We start from the raw sequence: 21,876 nt of genomic DNA on the forward strand, positions 1-21,876 counted from the left end.
CATTAAATCTGGAGATGTAAAAGGTCCCCAATGTCAGAGTACTAATATTAATAAAATTTGGAGGTGTAAAGTCTCTCCAAGTGTCAAAATAAAATTTATACTAAATAAATAAACCGCGTCTGGACTGTTAAACTAGCAGTCTCATAAACTAATGCTACATTCTGTACATAACTAGTATGTACCAAGTCAAGTATATTATACAATATGACAGAGACGTATAGTCATTTTTTTGGCATGTGGCTACGGAACCCTAAAAAGACTTACTTATTACTTGTAATGTATTTTTTCGCCATGATGTAAAAATAAGCAACGTGTTGTGCAGAAAACTCCTTAGGGAGTTATAGCTTTTTTTTTTTCATTATGTCACTTATTCATACAAAACCAAGAACAATATTTCAAAAGGAGGAGGTTATCAATTCGGGTGTATGTTTTTTTTTTTGTTTTAGTATTTTCTTTAACAAATCGAGCATTTACATTTAAAAAAGTGACATTTGATGAAGTGGAACTGCTGATGACGATCAGATTGGAACTCTTCAACGACGCATAGTACACGTTTGGCGATTTGTTCTCTTCGCTGTGTTTGTTAAGCAAATTCGACTTTCAAGACAATTTTTTGTCAAGTTCGAGTTCTGACGATGGGGTCCATGAGGAATCGAGGGAATTCCTCAAATGTTAAAGGCATATCTTATACCTTTAAACGAGCAATTCTTATATATATATATATAGTACCTGGGCGACCGAGCTTTGCTCGGTTATAACTCTTTATTGTAATATGGTGGTGTATAGGTGATAATCTTAATTAATTTTTTTTTACTAAATTAAACTTGTCTAGAACAATAAAAATTTAAAAATTATATATAAACTTGAACATATAAAAAAAAACAAAAGTTAGTCACCGGGCGAGATTCGAACCCGTAACACTCGTTTAGTAGTCCGCGTCTTAACCCGCTGGACCAGACGGACAGTGTCTGGCAACACGAAATTAGCGACCATATTCTGCGTCGAAAGAAAAACGCATGAAAACTCGAAAACACGCGTTTTCCCAAACATAAGACTAATCTAGATAGATTGTATACCCCCAAAAACCCCCATATACCAAATTTCAGCGAAATCGTTAGAGCCGTTTCCGAGATCACAGAAATATATATATATACAAGAATTGCTCGTTTAAAGGTATAAGATATATATATTTCGGAAACGGCTCTAACGATTTCGCTGAAATTTGGTATATGGGGGTTTTTGGGGGTAAACTAGGGTAATCGATCTAGATTAGTCTTATGTTTGGGAAAACGCGTGTTTTCGAGTTTTAATGCGTTTTTCTTTCGACGCCGAATATGGTCGCTAATTTCGTGTCGCAGACTACTGTCCGTCTGGTCCAGCGGGTTAAGACGCGGCGGCAAGAAACAACCAGTGTTACGGGTTCGAATCCCGCCCGGTGACTAACTTTTGTTTTTTTATTTTATATATGTTCAAGCATAAGCATAATAAAAAATAAGCATAAGCATAAATATAATATTAAATTTTTTATTGTGTTAGACAAGTTTAATTTAGTAAAAAAATGTAGTTAAGATTATCACCTATACACAGTATACACCACCATATTACAATAAATAGTTATAACCGAGCAAAGCTCGGTCGCCCACTTACTGATCTATGTAGTGATCTTAGTATTTTCATCAACAAATCAAGTATTTACCTACATTTGTAGAAGTGACATTTGATGAAGTGGAACTGCTGATGATGAACAGAACGGAACTCTTCAACGATGCATAGTTCACGTTTGGCAATTTGTTCTCTTTGCATGTTTGTCAAGCAGTTAGGTTTTCAAGGTACATTTTTATATTTCTATCCTATTTAGTTTTTTAAATAATTATCTGGTGCTTTATTTCATGTAGGTACATAATTAGGCGTAGGATGCTGCGTTTTTAATTTCATTGTATGAAATCCAAAATCAATAATAATCGTGCTTTCACCGGTCTCCCTCATTGAAGTCGGTTTTTTGTCTTAAAAATTATAAAATACTGACGTTTATATTTTATTATTTTTGTTTGTTTCAAATTATTTAATTTGATTAATTTAACAGCCGTTTTAAATATTTTTACATAATTTTCAATCGTGGCTGAATGCCGAATAGATCTGTGCGTTCGATTGACCTGCCAAGAAATTACAAAATGGCGGACGAATGTTTGATATGTCACCGTATTTAAGAATTATTTCTTTTAAAATGTAGTTTTTTCTTAGCAAGTGTGATGAAAAACATTGTGTGTAATTCCGGGGGTAAGTATATTGCAAACTCGGGTCTTTAATTCCCTCGGCCTGCGGCTGTCGGGAATTACCGCCCTCGTATTCAAACTTTCACTTACCCCTCTCGTTGCATAATGTACTAAAGTACTTCGTTGGAGCCAAAGCAAAGTGATGCCAACCAGAGACAAAGTAGCGAGTATAAAATATATTAGGTATAGGTACTGAAGCTAAAAGCAGCTTAGGCAAAGTAAAGTATTAAGAAGCGTAAAGCATTTGGTACAAAATACATAAGGCTGCCTTTTCACTGAGGAGGAGATGAGCTGGAGATCGCGGAACGAACAAAAGATGTGGATATCAACCAATGCTATTGGTTGATTCCCACGCAACCGTCTCCTCTCTTCTCCGCTCATTTCCGCCTCAGAGGAAAGGCAGCTTAAGGCAAAATAAAATATTAAGACCAAAGATTAAGACGCATAAATCAGTAGGTAAGGTACAAAATATGACTATACATATAAGGCAATTGAAAATATTAAGCAGTAAATAGATACAAAAACATGTCTACCCACTACCAATCTTTGTAACTTACATCAGAGACATCGTTGACGCTGAAATTCTCGAAATGCCGAGCAAATATGGCTTCTATATCGACTTCGTCCTTCAGATGTACCACCACCGTATACCCTTCTGAGCTATAGCGCGCCACTAGGGCGTCTATGTGGTCCACGTCGACCAGCTGCCCGTTGAGGAGGATCCCGAGACGGTTGGTTACCGCCATATGGTTCTCTATACTGGACACAGAAGTTAAGGTTGTATAGACGGATTGCTTACTATACTTTGGGTCGGCGTTATTAACCCTCATAGTGTGTTAGCTGGTTTGCTGTCGCGCTAGAACTTAACACGTGCAGATGTTTCTACGAGTGTTGCATGCGTTTTGTTGATTATTAGGCGCGTAAACGCACGGGTGGCACAGTCGCCAGTTCTAGACCACCTGCTTCCAAGAAAACCTAAGTTCCATCATGTTCGAATTTGCGCCCGATAAAAGTGTGGCGTAATACGTACGTTTAACTTGTGGAACTCACCTAGCAGAACTAACTAGAAGTGTATGCCTTTGCTTCCTCTAATGGTAAACTATATAAATGGCGCGGTTGACGAAGTACCTACTGCTGATTAGCCGTGAACTCGTCTAAGCTGAGCACCGGCTACATAGCGACTAGAGTAGCAGTGCTATCTCTGTCACAACTAACTTACCTAGCTGAACTAACTAGAAGCGCGTGTCCCTGCTTCCGCAGATGATATAGTATGTAGAACATGGCGCGGTCGACGGAATACTGTTGGTACGCCGTGAACTCGTCTAGGACGAGAACAGGCGGTGCTCCGATCACGGCGACGGCGAAGTTTAGGCGCGTCTTCTCATTCTGGTGCAGGCGGAATACGTTCATGTTTGAGGCCTCGTCGAGTTCTGCGAATTTAGAAGCGGACCTAGAATTAGTAAATAAGCGATCATCTGCATAATGTTTGGTCCTTATTTGCGGAAAGGACCAAGGACCTAGGTACCTCTCTGCAAATATGGAGCCGAGTGGCAACCGCTAAACTAAGGACGTAGTAACAGAAACCCCTCAACTAGGTACATTGTTGATTTTTTTCTTGCCTATGATCTTGTGCTAGATAGTACATCGGTCGGACGTGTTGTGTTAAACAGTTTTAGATTGATCAAGGTGAACCTAAGGCATCCAGGAGATTGGCGACCTCCTCGTGGACATAATGCCGCGGGATGCCGCGCAGCACGCCCATCATCCACAAGGAATCGTACACAGTCATCCAAGGAGGCATGGGGCAGTACTCGAAGCAGCTGAACGCGACGTTGCGAGAATACTGTGAACGACACATTGGTATGAGTTAGTTTTTAAACTGAGTACCGTGGAACCATCACCCAACTACTGTCCAGGTTTACAACTATACGTTCAATACGTAAATAAATAGTGTGGGAACGCAACTTTTTATTGGTATAAAATCTCAATATATTCCTAATGCAGAAGCTAGACGCAGCCGTCGGGCTCGGCTAGTATTCGGAGGCTTTTAATTGCATACATTTTATCAACTTCCATCAACCTCCATACAATCAACTACCACTTCAGCGCTTAACCGTTTTTGGCAAGAACCCTCGTAAACTAGTACTTTGAAAGAATATATCAGTTTGCTATAAATCAAAGCTTTTTATTTGAGTCATCGAGATCCGTACCTGCACGGTGGCTACAAGTATCAATACCTACCAATATTCTTTTTGTTGTTGTCTGAATTGTTTCTGCCATTTCTGATTTTTTTCCCCTTAGAATTGCAACATACTTATTACCAATAAAAGTCACACCTTAAGGAAGATATCAGAGTTCGTTTGTGGATCATAGTTGATACATTTTGGCCTATGGTTGAGTAGTTTTACGGTACTACATTCATTACGCTTCCAATCACTGTGAACTTGATAATTTCCGATCGACTCGGCAGTAAGTGAGAAGTAGGTACCTACTCAGTTGACAATTATACATCAGTGCGCTGGCTGTTGACCTGTAGCCGAGCTAAGGAGTGCATTTAATAACATTTCGGTTAGCCAGTGAGATGACATGACGATTATTAATATATTAGGACTGATTTTTATTTTTAAGTAGTTTTTTTACGTTAGATTTGGATAAAAAAAATCGGTGTGAAGAGCTCTTCAATCTCTTCATTCTGGGTGGAATAAAAACGACATCCCAATTTGGGACAAAAAGTTTTCCATACGTTTTCGTAACTAAGTGGAATTTTTTCAATGGAGCAAATCTCAATCTATCCATCAAATTTCATCAAAATCAGACGAAAACAAAATGACTAGAACAATTAAAATCGGTCCATTATTGTAGCTAAGCTACAAGATAAATAGGTGAGCTTACCATATGTGGATCGGTCGTGAGCGCCCATTTCGACATAGCACTGGTCGACCCAGAAGTGGGCCACTTAAACCCAGCTAATATCTCACAAAGTTCTAGCCGATCTCCCGTGGACTGCCCGACAAGGGACAAAGCCTCGCCCTTCCCGATCCCGAAGGCTATGCGGGAGAGTTTATAAACTCCATTCACTCTTTTTGATAGATTGTTCACTAAGAGGTTTTCGCCGAATGTGTCTCTTTTTATACCTTAAAACAGAAATTGGTAATGAGGTGTTAAGTTGTTAACTTTTTTTTTTTTATACTACGTCGGTGGCAAACAAGCATACGGCCCGCCTGATGGTAAGCAGTCTCCGTAGCCTATTTACGCCTGCAACTCCAGAGGAGTTACATGCGCGTTGCCGAACCTAAACTGATATGTAGACTACATATGCCGCAAACACGAGCCGCTGCCGATAACGAAGCTTTATCAAAGATTATCTCAAGAAAGTTATGGCTTAGTAGCTCGTGTAGCCAACGTGCCAATCGTTAACGCTCCGTACGAACGAAACGCAACTGTCACTGTTGCACTTATATGAAAGAGTGATAGAGAGAGATGACTACGATACGCTATGGAGCGTTAAGGATTGGCACGCTGGCTACCCGACCAGGTATCTAATCTACCATAAAAAGTTAGAAGCCCGTTAACACCAATTGCTAACATGAATTGTCAAATTCGAAGCACGTATACAATCAATACCTCTTCGAATCTAGATCGAGTAATTTAGTACTTATTTACGCGTAACCGGAACATACTTCTTCTAATCCTTTTTTGCTTCATCTGCCTGCTTTTCGCCTCGACGTCCCACCGCTCCTGCGCACCTCCCGACGCCTCCATTATCACAGGAGGTTCTTCGGGGGGAAACCAGCGTTTCCGTGCGTAGTACCATAACCGCTGGAGCACTTGGTACTCCCAAATGATAAGGAGACTGCTGAAGATGATGGTGTGGTAGATTGTCCAGAGGATTTCGTCGCGGATGCCGGCTTTTGATAGGTAGGATATGCGCTCGAAGCAAGCCTGCATTATGCCACACTTTTCTGAAAACCGAGAGGTGTTCATAATATCCCTGGGAGTATGGAAGGTGGAGGTAAGGAATGTAATCTCCATAGGCAGAACTGTTGTAAAAGTGTCCAGCTGTCATAATAATAGTTCCAAATCTCTCCAGAGTAGCGCTAGAGTAGCTAAGGGCCTAGGCGTTATTGACTGAGTGAAGTGCGCTGTCAATGATTTGTTTTTTTTTTTCAAGTATTCTAGGTATTGTAGCGCCACCTATTTAAAATTTTTTGACGGACACTTTTTGGTACATGGAGATTGTATTCCTTGCCTCCACCGTCCATACCTGGGAGCCTAGCACATTGACAAACGCCGATCGAAGAGAAAAACTGTTCCGAATGACAGATGAAACGAAAAGTCGCGTAATCAATTCCACAGTAGGTAATTCACTTTTGATTGCCGTTTAATAGGATCAACAATTGTCACTAGGTATAGGGAGCGTGCATGAACTGTAGGAGGCAGCACAGGAGCCGTCAGATTTTTGGCGCGCGGTGTAAATGTGATGTTTATTGTTCCGATGTAGCCCACAAGATGGCAGAACCTACTATACACAAGAAAACACGTGACGTGTAAATGTACATGTTTATGGTTCCGATTCAGGCCACAAGATGGCAGACCCTCCAACGCGCACGGTCCCTATTGGAACAATAACGAACGCAAGAGACATCAAATTGGACATTAAGCACGCTGCACTATTAAACTTATTTTACTCTAGGTAAGTGGTGCCTTTGAAGCTTATATCTGGTTATCCCCACTAGTTACCACCAAGTTGTTACCAGTAACTACTGGGAATTTTTTCCCACCTTTTACCATTGGTAAAAAAATCCCACTAGTTACCACCAACTTGGTTTGATGGTAAGTACTGGGATTTTTTTTCCCAGTAGTTACCACTGGTAAAAGGTGGGTTTTTTTTTCCCCAGTAGTTAAGACCAAAATTTTGTTAGCGTCCATTACTAATAAAAACACTATATATATATATATATAGAGTGCTTGAATGAATAATTAATTAAAAGTTGTTCCTAACGTTATTTATCGAAGGGCACCTGATTGTCGATGGCGCTTACGCCATTATCAACGGTGCTTCAGTCATGCGTTTATTAGTATTGAACCCTAACAAAATTTTGGTGGTAACTAGTGGGAATAACCCCTTATATCATTTACCTTTACCTACCTACTCTTCTAACTGGTTTACTCTGCTACCAGGCAGGATGAATTCCACCGAAGTGCATTCGGTTAAAAATAAATATTTGTTCTCTATGCAGCTTTTGGTCTTAGGCTGTAAACCCCGCAACCAGATGTTTAGTATGTATATATCTGAATACATTTCCCCAATGCTAAAAATGTTGCCATGCAGAGTGGTGGCAGGTGGACCAAATGTTAACGAATTCGGTGCCCGCTTTCAGATGAATGAAGTGCCTGGCGTCCGTTAGCTCGTTGAGTGGACGACATTAGGAAGATCGCAGGGCACTTCTGGATTAGCCTATTATATACATACGTACAAGAGAGGAGCATAAAATAACGACGAAAAAAGAATAGACTACTCACTGCAACATTTATGCAGTACATTCGATTTGCAGAGTTTCTTGTTAATAAAGATGACGCACTCGCTATTGTAGACAAAGATCTTGGTAATCTGCACGAAAGCGTTGGCCACGTTGTACTGCGGGGATAGGCTGAGCGCCCTCTCGGCGTAGGTGAACGCTTCGCCTTGGATAAACTGGCTTATTACTGAGGCTTCGCCTGAAAAATCGCTACTGGATTACTAAAAATGTTGTAATCTAGGTGAGCTAATTAAGTGTTCGCAATAATTTGCAATAATGCTCTTGACGTAGGTAACGTACCTATCTTTTTTTCGTTGAAATGAAAGTGTAGTGTGGTGTGACGGACGTTTTATAGGGCTCAATTACTGTTTAAAGAAACTGTCAATAACGACGAATGTGGGCAGTCATTTGGATATGACTTGAGACACTTTGTCTAGATGAAGTGGATTATTTAAGTACTTATTGTAATATCCGTAAATGCAGTAAGCTCACCAAAAATGATGTTGAATATGACGAAGGACATAGAATTTAAAGCTCCACTGGGTCCCAAACTGAAGAGGTATGCTTGCGGCACGCAACTAAAGCCATACATTATGAGCATGAATGGGATCACGACTGAAAATAAACAAAGTTGTTAGGTAAAATAGGTACCAACTGCAGCATTTCCTGCCATTAGGTACAGCGGATAGTCTGTATTTATATCCTCTTGATTTGCAAACTGAGATTAATTTGAGAACTATTAGAAAAATTGAAAACTTTTCGCAACTTGCACCATTCTTATAATCCCGATGAAAAATACGTGACTAGTACGAGTAAGTCTAACTAGTCTTCACTTAACCATGAGTTGTGCTTACTCAAATCCCTGTGTAAGAAATGCACCGGCGCCACCCAGTACATGACGCAGAAGAGGACCGTCGTGATGATGAACACCAGGGTCCAATAGAGGATGATGTCGCAACAGAACAGAGAGAACCAGTAGCGTGCTGGGGAGAAATTCATTGCGTGCACCTGTAAGGTAAATAACTAATGTGAATAGGGTTAAGGTTTTTCGGTGAAGGGGATCATGGTGATGAAACTAGACTAATCCCACCAAGGCCTTGTTTAAATGATAAACACCAGGATCTAATAGAGGATGATATCGCAGCAGAACAGGGAGAACCAGTAGGGGGCTGGGGAGAAATTCATTGCGTGCACCAGTTAAGTAAAGGACTAAGCTGGAATTGAGGTTTAGGCTTTTCGGTGAAGGGGATCATTGTGAGGATTTGAAAAAACTAGACTAATTCCAACAAGGCCTTGTTAAGTTAGTCCTCTTGTAGAATCTTCTACAAACAATAACTTTGAATCTAGATCGAGTAGTTTATTAGTTATTTACGCGTAACCAGACCATACCCCGTCTAATCCTTTTTTGCTTCCTCTGCCTGCTTTTTTTTATTCGCCTCGACGTCATCGCTCTTGCGCGTAAAGTGTTCTGCAATGGCTTTCGTATAAATAAACGTCTGCGCTATTGCTTAGTTTATCGAGTAGATCTCAGAGGGCTTTGCCAAGATGACAATCCTAGATAGAAAACGACAAACGCCAATCGAAACTTAAATATTGTATTGAAATATAGATCGTGTCATCTACGATGACGTGCAGATTTGTCAAATCGAACCTTTAATAACATGAAATTACGAGTCAAGGCACGCGTCTTCGTGAATGACATGATCTTTAGTCACGTGACTTTTTGTAGATGTAGGTACGATTGTCATCTTCGATAAGTCCCTAGGTTTCCGTGGTGAACCGTGAAAAATGGTAGGAAGATGATGGTATTGGTGGTACTTTACCTGCATGTGCCTTATAAGACCATGTTCCATGGTAGGCAGCAAGGTTATGTGTGCGATGGTTATAATCAACATGAAGTGTATTACGAGCGGTGGGACTTTTGTTTTTCTCCGAGTCTAGAAAAAAAAACTTCAAGTTAAATAAGTTTTTTGTCAAAAAATCATTTTTGATACAAGATTTTATCACTGACCGTACTTATCAATAAACCACACACAAATCTGATAAACCCCAAATGCCCCAAACACAATTAGGTTGCGTTGTTTTATCACAGAGTTCCTATGGCCACCTCCTGTCTGCATCATCATGTCACCCAACTTACATTTATTACATATTGTATGCAAATTTTTCGGGAAGTGGGTCAGATTTAACTTACAAAATTTGCTTACAGACAGACAACAGGACAGGTGAAACTAAATAAAAGCTTGTAAAAACTATATCAACCTTGGGAGGTCATAGTGCTATGTTTCTAATTCATAGCAATTAGTTTGTCTAAAGTAAGGTACAATAAAAACTTAATACATAAAAAGAAAATCGACTTCAAAAAGGATAAAATAAAATATTATCCTTTTTATGTAAAGCTTCGGACAGGCAGACAGACGGACATCTCGAAACTATAAGGGTTCCTAGTTGAATACGGAATCCAAAAAACCAGTTCAGAATAGTTCAGAGTTTTTTTTTTTTTTCATACTTGGTTATCTAATGATGATGTTTACCAGGAACTTACAGGAGAGGAGTCAAGCATGAGAGGGTCGTCTGTAACCTCAATGTCCGCATCAAGTGTTTTGGTGTAATGTCTCAAGAGGGCCATGTACACGCGGGCCAGAGATCGCGCCGCTGCAGCGGTGTCGTGATGAATTGGGCTGTATAACACGTGTATCTGAAAGTAGGTAAGGTGAATGTAGAGAAGGCCGTCTACTAAGGTTCTTTCGTGAGTTTTAACTCTTGCATGTGTTCCTATACTCTAAACAGATGATGTTGGGATGGTAGAACGAAGGAGAGTAGAGAGGAGTGAATAAGCATTTCCTTTCTGACTGTGTCTGAAGCACGTATGCAAATGACGTAAGTCGGTCATTCCCAAATTGTTCTTCATATTTGTATTATAAAAACCTTATTTTCTGCAGCAATTTTGAAAGCTTTCCTTCTGTACATCTCACCATTAATTAAAGAAAACTTAAATACTCAATTAATGTATTTATTCGGCTTCCGTTTTATAAGGGAATTACTAAATGTTATAAATAAATAAAATAAATATTATAGGACGTTATTACACAAATTGACTAAGTCCCACAGTAAGCTCAATAAGGCTTGTGTTGAGGGTACTTAGACAACGATATATATAATATATAAATATTTATAAATAATTAAATACATAGAAAACACCCATGACTGAGGAACAAATATCCATGCTCATCACACGAATAAATGCCCTTACCAGGATTTGAACCCGGGACCATCAGCTTCGTAGGCAGGGTCACTACCCACTAGGCCAGGCCGGTCGGTTATTTAATGAAACACGCCCTCCAGTTTTAGAGAGTGAAACAAAGTAATCAAAACCTACAAGACTGTTATCATGTCTATTTCTTAATACCTATTTAGCTTTTCCGCCCCATTAAATGGCGATAAAGTATTAAATTTAAGAAAAAAAACCTGTTTTGGCGCCCCTCAGCAGGACGACCCCGCGAAATCGAGTTTCCATACAAACGTAGTCCTCATTTTTTTATTTGATTACTTACTGAAAATGTTTTGATGTATGTCGGATTTATAAGTTGATATTATAGGAGAAGCCGAGCCGTCATCAACTGGCTCGCTCTGGCTCTCCATGTTGTAGCTGAGTTAATTTTACAATTCACTATTTATTTATACAATTATCACGCAATTATTTAATCAAAATACATAAACACAAAACAGCACATAATCTGAGCGACAAAACAAAGTAATTCAGGTGAGATACAGCTCACCCTTAGGACGCGTGGACAGGCCGGCGGCTCGAGCGAAAGTAAATCTTCCTCCGTTCAAAAACAAGCCAACCGGTCTGGCAACGGTCACCTGATTCACGGAAAGGTTAAAAAAAGTCACCAATATGGCGCACAAATGCAGGTAACAAGCTAAGCCGCTTGTCACCGTAAATCATTTACTATAATTTCACCGTCCGCCGCTAGATGGCGCAGAAAAACATGACAGTAAGCAATCATAGATGACGCTAATAGCAATTTCGCCGACATGTTATTAGATGGATATCGACCACAACTCTTTTTTATTTTTACTAATTTTAAAAGCATTAAAAATTAAGTTCAAAGTTAAGTTTCCATAATGTCAATATCGAGGGAGGAAAATGGGGACTACGTTTATACGGAGAGGAGCGGCCGTCCCTTTACTCTAACGGATCATAAGAAGAAAGAAAAATATACCTACATCTAGGATTTCACCTTCATCTTTCAATTCCATTCCGTACGCGTAGGCGTAGACGTAGTGCTGCGGAGAGTCGATCGCTCGCAGCATCAGGTACTCTGACGAACTCTGCATCAACAATTTTAGGTGTTAGCTTATAAGCTAATAAAACAGTTAAACTCACGTATCCTTAGTCACTCGTGCGACATGTTTCGGAGAACCTAGGTCTTTATTTATAAAGCACTAACCTAACTGTGGCATATGTGTATTTGAGTTTCCATGCGAAAAATTTTCACAGAGAAAAAATCAGAAAATTTTCATATTTATACAAAGGGAACGAAATTATCCGTTTCCAAAACGGAACTCTCTCTTCTTGTGCAATTTACGTGAAAATTACGACAATTCTACTGTTTGCAAACTTTCCGACCTGTGACACCTGTAATTAACACCCGTATATGCGGCACAAAATATTAATCTCCTTGTAAAACAACCCGAAGAGGCAGGAGACAACGATGGTTGTTGGTTTAAATTCCTCGTGTCAGTGAAAGTCACTTTTCTATTTATAAAATAGCAACCGGTTACATCTCCGAACACAGATGCTGTTATCGACGTGATAGACAATCATGTCCTAATAGAGCGTCATGTTTGACAGAGCTCGATTGAAAAACTCTGGTGCCTTATCCTGTCAATATCACATCAATTACTGCATTGCATCTATGACACGTCTGCTGAATGGGGACCAGTATATTATTATTGGGAGCCTGTCGTATCCCACTGCTGGGCAAAAGGCTCCCTCCGATTTCTCAACTGATATTTATCCAGTGCTATGTCTGGGCACTCCTTCAAGGAGTCTAGTTCATCCCGCCATCGCCGGCGGGGTTGATCACCGATTCGAGTTTTCAGACTACCACTCTGGTTCTGGTCACGTCTGCCGAATGCCGAATTACTTCTGGGGCAAAATCACTAAAGCGAACAGAGAGGAGAGACCAGTAAAGCCTACAAACTACGATCCAATAAAAATAACAAACCCACCTCAGTGTACGGTAAGGCGGTGTAAAACATGTTTTGCGTTTCCTTAGATCTAGCGCCGGTAGTTGACATGGCGTAGCTGAAACGACATGTTTGGATTTGTAGCTATGTGAAGATCGAGGGTACAATACGGTAGAGGATAGGTACAAGTACTTTATATTCCAGCTGTTATAAATATACTTCGTGTAATCGGACACGACACTGGCTTCCTTACTACTGAGGCTGTGATGAAACGTACGGGAATCAACCAATAGTATTGTTTTCTCCGCTTCGCTGGATTACAACCAATGCTATAGGTCGTGTCATCCACGATGACGCGTATATTTGTCAAATCAAACTTTTAATAATATGACAATACGGTCCAAGGCACGTCTTCGTGAGTGACAGGATCTATATTGGTTGATTCCCGTATGTCTCCTCTAATTTCTGCTCACCTCCACCTCAATGGAAGGGCATACTAAATAGTATACGACATACGACTGAGAAGAAGAACAAGAAGGGCAGGGAACTGTGTTGCTATATTCGCCAGACCTAGACGATAAACTAACCCAGTGGCGACGGAGATGGCATCATCCGTGTTGTACACCTTAAGCACTAGCGTAGTGCTTTGCTCCAAGGCCTCTACGGTCATCTTCTCACCGAGCAAACGAGACGAGGATATAGTTGTTTCCATCTCGTTCAATTGGTACGACAGGTACACACCGATTATGGCGCCTGTCACTATTGCTGACAGCATCTGTAAAACAAAAATCTTTCTCAGGAATGTTTAAACTTCGGCCCGCGGGGGGAGGTCCGGGTCACGAGCACTTGTCATCCACCATGCCATGGATCCACTCAAAATCTGACCCACGAAAAGGACGTGGGCCGGATTTCGGAAGGGCTGAAGACTGAAGGGACTGTCAAGTTTTGCTCTGCTTTATCTAAGGTACAGTATCGTTTTAAGGTTAAAGATTTTGATTGGAGATCTGATCTAACTAAACTAATAGGTTTGATTAGTATCAGCACATATTAACAATATTCCCCAGTGCTAAAAACACTGCCAGCGCTATATAGTTACGTGCTCGTTGTTAATAATGTCACAAGCTTCTAGATCCTCTCATATCAGCAACTTCCTGGCTGCATCCTAAGAAGCAAACACTGGCCTGTACTGGTTTCACTAAAACGACTGACATCTGACCTTCTAATTTAGAAAGGAAACCAAGCCGTATTGGAATAAGTACAGTCCCCTTACGATGTTTTCCTATACAGAAGAGGAACTAATTGAAATATCAACTCTAAGTAGGAAAATATACTTACCGTAATGATCAGAAACAATCTATAATGTATGTAGAAAGAAACGTATTTCCACACAGTCTGTTTTAGCAAGGATATATTCAGGCACGGGGATTTGTTACGTGTCCACAGTTTCGGTTCTGTAATAAGAATAGTCACTACAGCCCGCGTAGCCAACGTGCCAATTGTTAACGCTCCGTAGCGAACGAAACGCAACTGTCACAGTCGCACTAATATGGAGAAGTGATAGAGTGAGATGACTACGATACGCTACGGAGCGTTAACGATTGATACGTTGATTACAATGCCAGGTCGCGTAACCAACGTGCAAATCGTTAACGCTCCGTAGCGTATCGTAGTCATCTTTCTCTATTACTCCCGTACTAATGTGGAAAGGTGATATGTCTACAGGTGATTTAGGCCACAAGGTGTGAGTCAGACCCTACAATGCGCGCGGTTTTATTACGATAAAAATAAATCAATTTCACTCACTTGTTAATTCTCTAAGGGCTTGCTCAGAGGTGTTAGTGTGACTATCGTAACCAGTATAACTAATTATTTGCTTTCTTGAATCATTTATAGCCCTAAAAACAAACAGATTAAACGATGGTACGTAGTTTACCAATAAATGTCATAATTACTTTATTGCATTTATTGTATCAGAGGCTACTTTCTAATTCCCCTCAATTTCGAATTCACTCGTGATCGCGTTCGCATAAAACGAGCAAAAACAACGCATATATGGTCGTTTTTAGGATTCCGTAGGCAGCTCGGAACTCTTACAGTTTCGCCATGCATGCCCGTCTGTCTGTCAGTCTGTCCATCTGTCAAACCGCGGCTTTGCTTCGTTAGTGCTAGAAGACTGCAATTTGGCATGGATAGGTATGTAAATAAGGCGTGGCGACGACTGGTAAAAATACTAGAAAAATATTTTTTTGAGTATTTGATGTTTCTTATGTCCAAGTAGATTGATGGCCCCTTTTTATCAGGTAGCTCGTTTGCCCATTCGTTTTCTGGCTATTTAAACAGGAAAAATCAACCAGAGGCCAACCTGTGTCGACGACTATTTTTCTTTTAATTTCCATCAGCAGAGCCAGCGAAGAAAGTACGAATTGATGTGCAGTCGGAGAGTTCCCAAATTTACACATTGAAAAATTGCGGAGACTTTTTATATTTTTGTAAGGGAATTAAAAGTTTTCCTGTAATTTTTAACAATTTCAGACCAAAATAAGTTGATTTTGATAGCCCATCAGGCGGTGAAAGTGTTATTTTGATTGTCAAACTTCTATGAAATTATTACTAATTATTACTGACTTTTATTTAACACCTTCACCGTCTAGCCTATCAAAACCGCTGCTAACTTAGCTTGGTCTCTTTGTCTAAATAAATAACTCCATGAATCAACCTTTTATGAATCTCCTCGCTATCCGGCAAGCTGATGTTTAGCGAAGTGATTCCATAATGGTTGGCGTTTTCAGTGATTTCTTTGACGAATTCTGCTGTCACGTCGGTGGGGCTGGTCGGCAGCCGAAGTATGAGAAGCGTGCCTACGTAGGCGCGAACCTGAATATACATAATGGATCTTAAATAGGACAGTTAGGGCTATCAGATCTCGTGCTGCTTCGTCTCTTTTCTGTCAATTAACATTTACAGATGTAGGAAAAAGTACATTCAGCGACCAGAACATTCTTTTTTCAGACGATCGGTCTCTCTCGGCCCGATTCGAACTTGAAGATACGTCAGACATTTGCTAAAGATACGATATAGATTAGATATGTCAGTGTCAATAGTGACGTCACCTTCGACACTGACATATCCAATCCATATCGTATCTTTAGGAAATTTTTGACGTAATGTTAAAATCGGGCCATCTGTATAGTTCGTGTCATCCACGATGACGCGCAGATTTGTCAAATCTAGCCTTTAATAACATGGCATTACGAGACAAGGCAGGCGTCTTCGTGAATGACACGATCTATACTGATGAGATGCTAGCACGACACACCTGCCCGCCCATTTCAACGGCTCGGTCGACCAACTCCTCCACTTTCTCGTTGTCGAGACTGCCTCGGACTCGAAAAGTCATACGCACACGGTATTCTCGGCCTGAAATTAATATGACATTTGAATTAATTTCATGTTCACAAGTATAATATTTTCATTGTATGTAAAATTTTCAGGTCTAAGGGGGCAGCTGCCACCTCCCTCCCACTGCCTGTACTTGCCTACGCCCATAGAGTAATACTAGCCGATGCTCTTATAGCATTTACACTGATGTTGAGAACGAAATTGTTAATATCGTTCTGTTTGCATTAGCAGGCACACCTAATTAGTACTAACTCATGCACATCTCGTCTAAAACGCGCAATGTACAGCTAACATGCGAGCGTACTTGCGGTTCGCTAAATCTGGATACAACTTTGGATGAGGAGGGCGCGCGACAGGGTGTGAAGATGCTTAAGAAAGCCTCGCTTGTGGAGATAATTTAGGATGTCTATGTCCTAAGTCCAGCAATGAACTTTCAGCTGTCATGATGAGTTGATAAGGATACTAGCCATATTTAAAGAACATGTAAGCCGGCGAGCCGCCGAACACGAGGATTTTACGGTCGAAGAGGAACACGCGGTCCGCATGCTCTAGAACTGATGTCGTGAACGAGATCTTTACTATCGTCAGGTGCGTTCTGTATTTCTGAAATATTTGTCAAGTTATACAATTTGAAGAAGTACTCGTTAGAGATAAAAGTTACTAACGAATATACAAGGTGGCCAAAACATATGTGCATTCAAACGTAGTGATTATATGCTCTTTGAGGTGGTACTTTATATGTTATTACTTACCACGATTTTATCATTGATCACTGAAATGTACTTTGGACCATCAATGAAGGATTGTATAAACACGATCTGAAAGATAACGAGTAAATTTAAAAGCTTCATTCATAGCTTTTTAGGCATAGCGAAACGTCTGGAGAAACGTACGCGCGGTTCCAGTATAATAGCGATGGCCCAGCATAGTTGTGCCTTGTAGTAGTTCCCTAGGTTCCGCACATACACGTCGCGAACGTCCTGCAAGTCGCACTCTTTATACAATCTTGGAGTGTGGATGAGAGTGTAACCTTCGACTTCTACATCGCTTTGTTCCCAGAGGCTTAACTGTTGGAAAATAAACGGTATTCTAATAAAGTGTTGTCATCTTTTCACAAAACAGGTTCGAAATATTCAAACACAGAAAAACGAATAAATGAGCTAAATTTCCATCCTTGAGTCCAACGGACTTGATATCGCGTCAGAAATAATTAGGTACCAGAGTTCGATTTACTAGAAACCCCCAAGGTTTTTTGGTTGGCAAATTTAGACTCCTGGGCCGGTAGCATGGTCGCATTTTTATCGCCTCTCACCATGCCTGTCACGTTCTAACAAGTATGTACGAGTAAGTGCGAAAGTGACGGGCATAGTGGCAGTCGATAAAAATGGAACCATGCTGCCATCGCTGGGGCTCCAGCTCCATTTAAGAGGAAACCTACTTCCTAACGAGTCAATTCAGCTACCCTTGATAAATTGTTTCGTCATTAAGTGAATTTCGAGACAGTATAAAAATTGTGGCGTCACAATGAATATAAAGAGTTTTTGTTTATTTAAAAAATAGCATAATCATTTGTGTGGGAGAATGCGTGTGAATGAAGATAATACCTGAACAAAGAATCGCAAAGTTTCTTGCACGGTCAGCTCACCAACCAGCAAGCCCACGCGATGGCAATACCCCAGCATGCCTTGCATGGCCGCCACGCGCTTGCCCGCTTTTCTTAGGGCAGCCATATCGTTCCCCAACATGTTCACCGAACCGTCATCCGGTAGGGTTAAACCTGAAATTGACAAATTTTCCGTCAGGAGGATTGTCTTCGAGGGTTTTCGGAGGGCTTTTAGTTAGGTTTCGCTAACCATACCGGTTAGTAATTTAAATTTTCAATTAAAGTTTTTAAACCTTTTTTACTCTATAATAAAAAGTGTAAAAAATATGTCCCCCCTCTAAACATTTGATCCATGAGTGCAAAAAAAACGAAAAAATGTGTGAATGCAGAGCTTAATAAAGATATTCAATGATACTATAGCGAACATAATAAGTTATGCCGTTTTCGATTTATCGCCAAAAGTATTCCCTTCTTAGTAGAAAGCCGAACAAAGAGCTGCGAAGGAACTCCCTTTTGCCTGTTGTAATGGGTTATATATAATATTAGCCCCCGTTCAATGGGTCAACATGCTATTGTCGGTTTTATTTGTTTCTTGATTAGACAAAAAAAAATCGTTTACCAGTAATTAGATCCTCAATTCTCTGCAACATACGTTCTTGAATCTTCTCGGCGAAAAACGTCGTGTATTCGCCGCGGTAAACATCTAGAGTGACTCTCCGAAGCACACCAACACCCATAACACTCTGTATAAAGTGGAAAAATAAAGTGTTTTCAAGTTTTCATAATTGAATGATTGATTCACTTATTTGTTTTCCGGCATGGATTCAAAAAGGCTTTTTAATATACAAGGGGAAATTTATGGGTGACCAGGAATCAATTTTTGAAGTGTAAACTTCTTTAGCGGCGCTGTGCACTTTTTGTGATGGGGAAAAAACGTTAAACTCGCGACAGGTCACGAGACCGACAGATTCGACAGATTGAAAATTCATTCACCTGATCGAAAAACGTTACAATGTCATTGAAGCTAGTAGAGTCGAGAGTGTAAGAGTGGTTGAAATTATGGATGGAAGTTGATTTTTCTGACAGTAAGTAAGTAAATATTCTTTATTGCACCAACAATTATACAACTAATTATTTATTAATTGAGAGATAAACTTTTTGTAATGTTAAATAATTGTAATAATTCTGCAGTGTAAATTTTTTAATGTAATATAAATTGTCATGTTTGTGTACGATAGCGCAATAAATGAATATTGTGTTTTACCACATATATGATAGTACTTTTATACTGATAATTAAAGCAAAAATGCACAACGTCAATATTCAAGTTTTCACTTCTGCCGGCACTCCCGGAGTGCAACCCGTTGTTTTTTTTTTTAATTCAGTAATCGATGCCCACATAGTAAAACACAATTAAGTATTTTTTTGATCATAGGTACTTAATTAGTACTTCAGTTGATTGTCACCAAAGAATATAATACTCACTAGGATTGTCACCCTACCAATGGATTAGTCTAAAAAGCTTAAAACCTCTATCCAAAGTAATAGCACAAAAAGTTGTCAATTCATTGTCATTTTAACCAGAATAGTTAATGGTTTTAGAAGAAGACATGGCACTTGACGTTGGTGCCTTATTCCCTTCAATAAAAATAGGATATCCGTGTATCCAATGTTTATACTTAATTATAAATTTTAACGATATCATTAAAAACGACTAGGTAGGTATAAGATTGAAAATTAGCGGGAAGTGTGTTGTGACGATCGTGTGGACACAGTGAATCACAACTCCGGCTGCGGACTGCCCCGCGCCCCCCGCTCCGGCTATGTCAGCGTGCGCGCAACGGGCGGTGAAGCGGGCAGCTCGTGCAGTGCATGAGTGCAAGGTGTGCAGCCGTCGTGAGCACTCAAGCCTGAAAAAGGACCCCCGATGGGTTCGAAGCATGTCGCCAACAGCGACATATACTTTATATGTGAGTTTAACCGTTTTTCATTAAATATTATAAAATGTCTCACGAAAGTTTAATTTATAAAATTCATTTTATCGGTCGCACCTTAGACACGTTATGGAAAGAGATAGCTTTGGCGACCAGATCATCGACTTCTTGAAGCGGGTCCCGCTCATTGCCAAGGGGGTTCTGAATGGCACGTAGTTTATTCTTATCCTGAAATTTTATCATATTGACCAACATAATGAATATGGTTTATGTTTTTGTAAAGAGGAAATATAAAATTCATTTTATAACAACTTATAAAAAGACTTTTTAAAATATACTACTTGAAGTTATTCTACAAATATCTTCATATTACGATTTAATTAATTTGCCTCGAAAGGACAAATCTTAGTTATTTCAAAATTTTAACGGTTGCATAGGATCTTGATCAGATCGGTCCTTGTTGGAAGCCTTCATCAGCCTGATTTAAACTTTTACGATTCTTACGCATTTCATATTTCACCAAAACGTCGTTCTTCAAGACTACGAGGACAATTACCGTTTCGAAACGGAGGGAATTAATTAATTTTTTTTAATTACTTTTATCGAGTAGTACTACAGCCTGGTTGAAGATGATTGACCTCCAGGAAACCTGACCACCCACGGCGCAGTCGTGACTGATGGGTCTAGCAGCTTTTCATTGGTGGTTACCTCAGCCTGCTTGAAGATGATGGACCTCCAGGACACCTGGCCGCCTACTGCGCGGTCACGCCCGATCGTTCGCTGCAGCAGCATCAGCAGCCCGAAGTACGCGAGAATCATCATTATCCAGATGATCAGAGTATGGTTCTCGTACACTTTGGTGTTTTGTAGGCCTTCACCTGTAAATGTTTGCACAATTTAAAGTAAGCAAGAAGCGAGTAGCTACGAGATTTTTGGAAACCCATCTTCGGTACATCGCAAGAAGTATACAAACATAATAGTTACAAAAAATAAACGCGCGCCTGTAACTATTATGCTTTGTATACTTCTTGCGATGTACCGAAGATGTGTTTCCAAAGTACTCCAGGATCATTCCACGAAATTGTCTAGTGTTGCCCCATACAAACGTGCAATATCTAAAGGTTTGCAGGTATAAGAGCTTTTTTCTGTCACAATTGATGTGACAGAAAAGCCTTTGGAGATGCGTTCGATACAAGTGTTTGTACGGGACAGCTACTGGAATGCTCCTCCAGTGCAATCAGAATGCATCTGAGTAAGCGTTAAGGAAAGAATATGCGAAATGAAGGACGAAAGCTTATCTCCATAGCTAGTTTCCAAAAAAGAGGCCAAGGATACAACCCTAATAGAGTTCCGTGCTAAAATGTGTGGTGCTCACGTCCAGTCTCCAGCAGAGCGAAACCATGGAAGCCATGCACGAGGCCCAGCGGCGGCAGAAGTATGTGCAGCAATACGGTGAAGCTGGTGGTGCCGTCGAACCCATGGTGTACCAGCAGGTCCGCCAGGAACAACTGAAGAAGCGTAAACAGTGCGGACCAGATCGCGGCAATGTGGGCTGAGGACAAATATACGTATCTTATTAACCCTTACGATGTGGCGTGGCGATACCCCAAACCGACGCGCGTCGCTAATTGAACAATTTGTTTAGTATATAGTGGACTGTGTCACAAGGGGGCAAAATTAACGGCGTGGGCGTAAACTGAATCCTGAGCGTAGTGAGGGACTGAAATATTAACGCCCAAGGTGGAAATATTTCGTCCCTTTCTCATGCTCTGAAAGGGGGTCATTGTAGTTCTAAAAAGTGTGCAGAACGTGATACGTTTCTGCACTAGAGCATTTTACTTTAACTTTAATTTGACTTTAATATTATTTTACCTTCCTCTAACTTTATTTTTACTTTAATTTTGCTTACTTTTACTTTACTTTACCTTTAATTTTACTTTATTTTTAAT

General features: G+C 40.2%; 1 protein-coding gene across 1 annotated transcript in view; it reads right to left on the reverse strand.

Annotated features, from left to right (window-relative positions):
• The window catches only part of LOC133518581 (ABC transporter A family member 5-like), a 49,543-nt gene that overhangs the window by 2,928 nt on the left and 24,739 nt on the right, over positions 1-21,876 (reverse strand). Inside the window, exons 8-32 of the mRNA XM_061852242.1 lie at positions 21,303-21,479; positions 20,636-20,805; positions 20,045-20,155; positions 18,613-18,736; positions 17,995-18,167; positions 17,284-17,457; positions 17,143-17,208; positions 16,858-16,993; positions 16,308-16,408; positions 15,708-15,865; positions 14,795-14,886; positions 14,327-14,442; positions 13,579-13,766; positions 13,034-13,109; positions 12,026-12,130; positions 10,338-10,490; positions 9,616-9,729; positions 8,647-8,800; positions 8,285-8,407; positions 7,797-7,991; positions 5,954-6,235; positions 5,166-5,407; positions 3,966-4,116; positions 3,493-3,703; positions 2,831-3,032 (exon numbers count right to left, since the gene is read on the reverse strand). Of these exons, the coding sequence (XP_061708226.1) occupies positions 2,831-3,032; positions 3,493-3,703; positions 3,966-4,116; positions 5,166-5,407; positions 5,954-6,235; positions 7,797-7,991; positions 8,285-8,407; positions 8,647-8,800; positions 9,616-9,729; positions 10,338-10,490; positions 12,026-12,130; positions 13,034-13,109; positions 13,579-13,766; positions 14,327-14,442; positions 14,795-14,886; positions 15,708-15,865; positions 16,308-16,408; positions 16,858-16,993; positions 17,143-17,208; positions 17,284-17,457; positions 17,995-18,167; positions 18,613-18,736; positions 20,045-20,155; positions 20,636-20,805; positions 21,303-21,479 (3,794 nt within the window). The remainder of the gene's footprint in view (positions 1-2,830; positions 3,033-3,492; positions 3,704-3,965; positions 4,117-5,165; positions 5,408-5,953; positions 6,236-7,796; positions 7,992-8,284; positions 8,408-8,646; positions 8,801-9,615; positions 9,730-10,337; positions 10,491-12,025; positions 12,131-13,033; positions 13,110-13,578; positions 13,767-14,326; positions 14,443-14,794; positions 14,887-15,707; positions 15,866-16,307; positions 16,409-16,857; positions 16,994-17,142; positions 17,209-17,283; positions 17,458-17,994; positions 18,168-18,612; positions 18,737-20,044; positions 20,156-20,635; positions 20,806-21,302; positions 21,480-21,876) is intronic.

Source organism: Cydia pomonella, chromosome 6, assembly GCF_033807575.1.
Source record: "Cydia pomonella isolate Wapato2018A chromosome 6, ilCydPomo1, whole genome shotgun sequence".
NCBI classification, from domain to species: domain Eukaryota; kingdom Metazoa; phylum Arthropoda; class Insecta; order Lepidoptera; family Tortricidae; genus Cydia; species Cydia pomonella.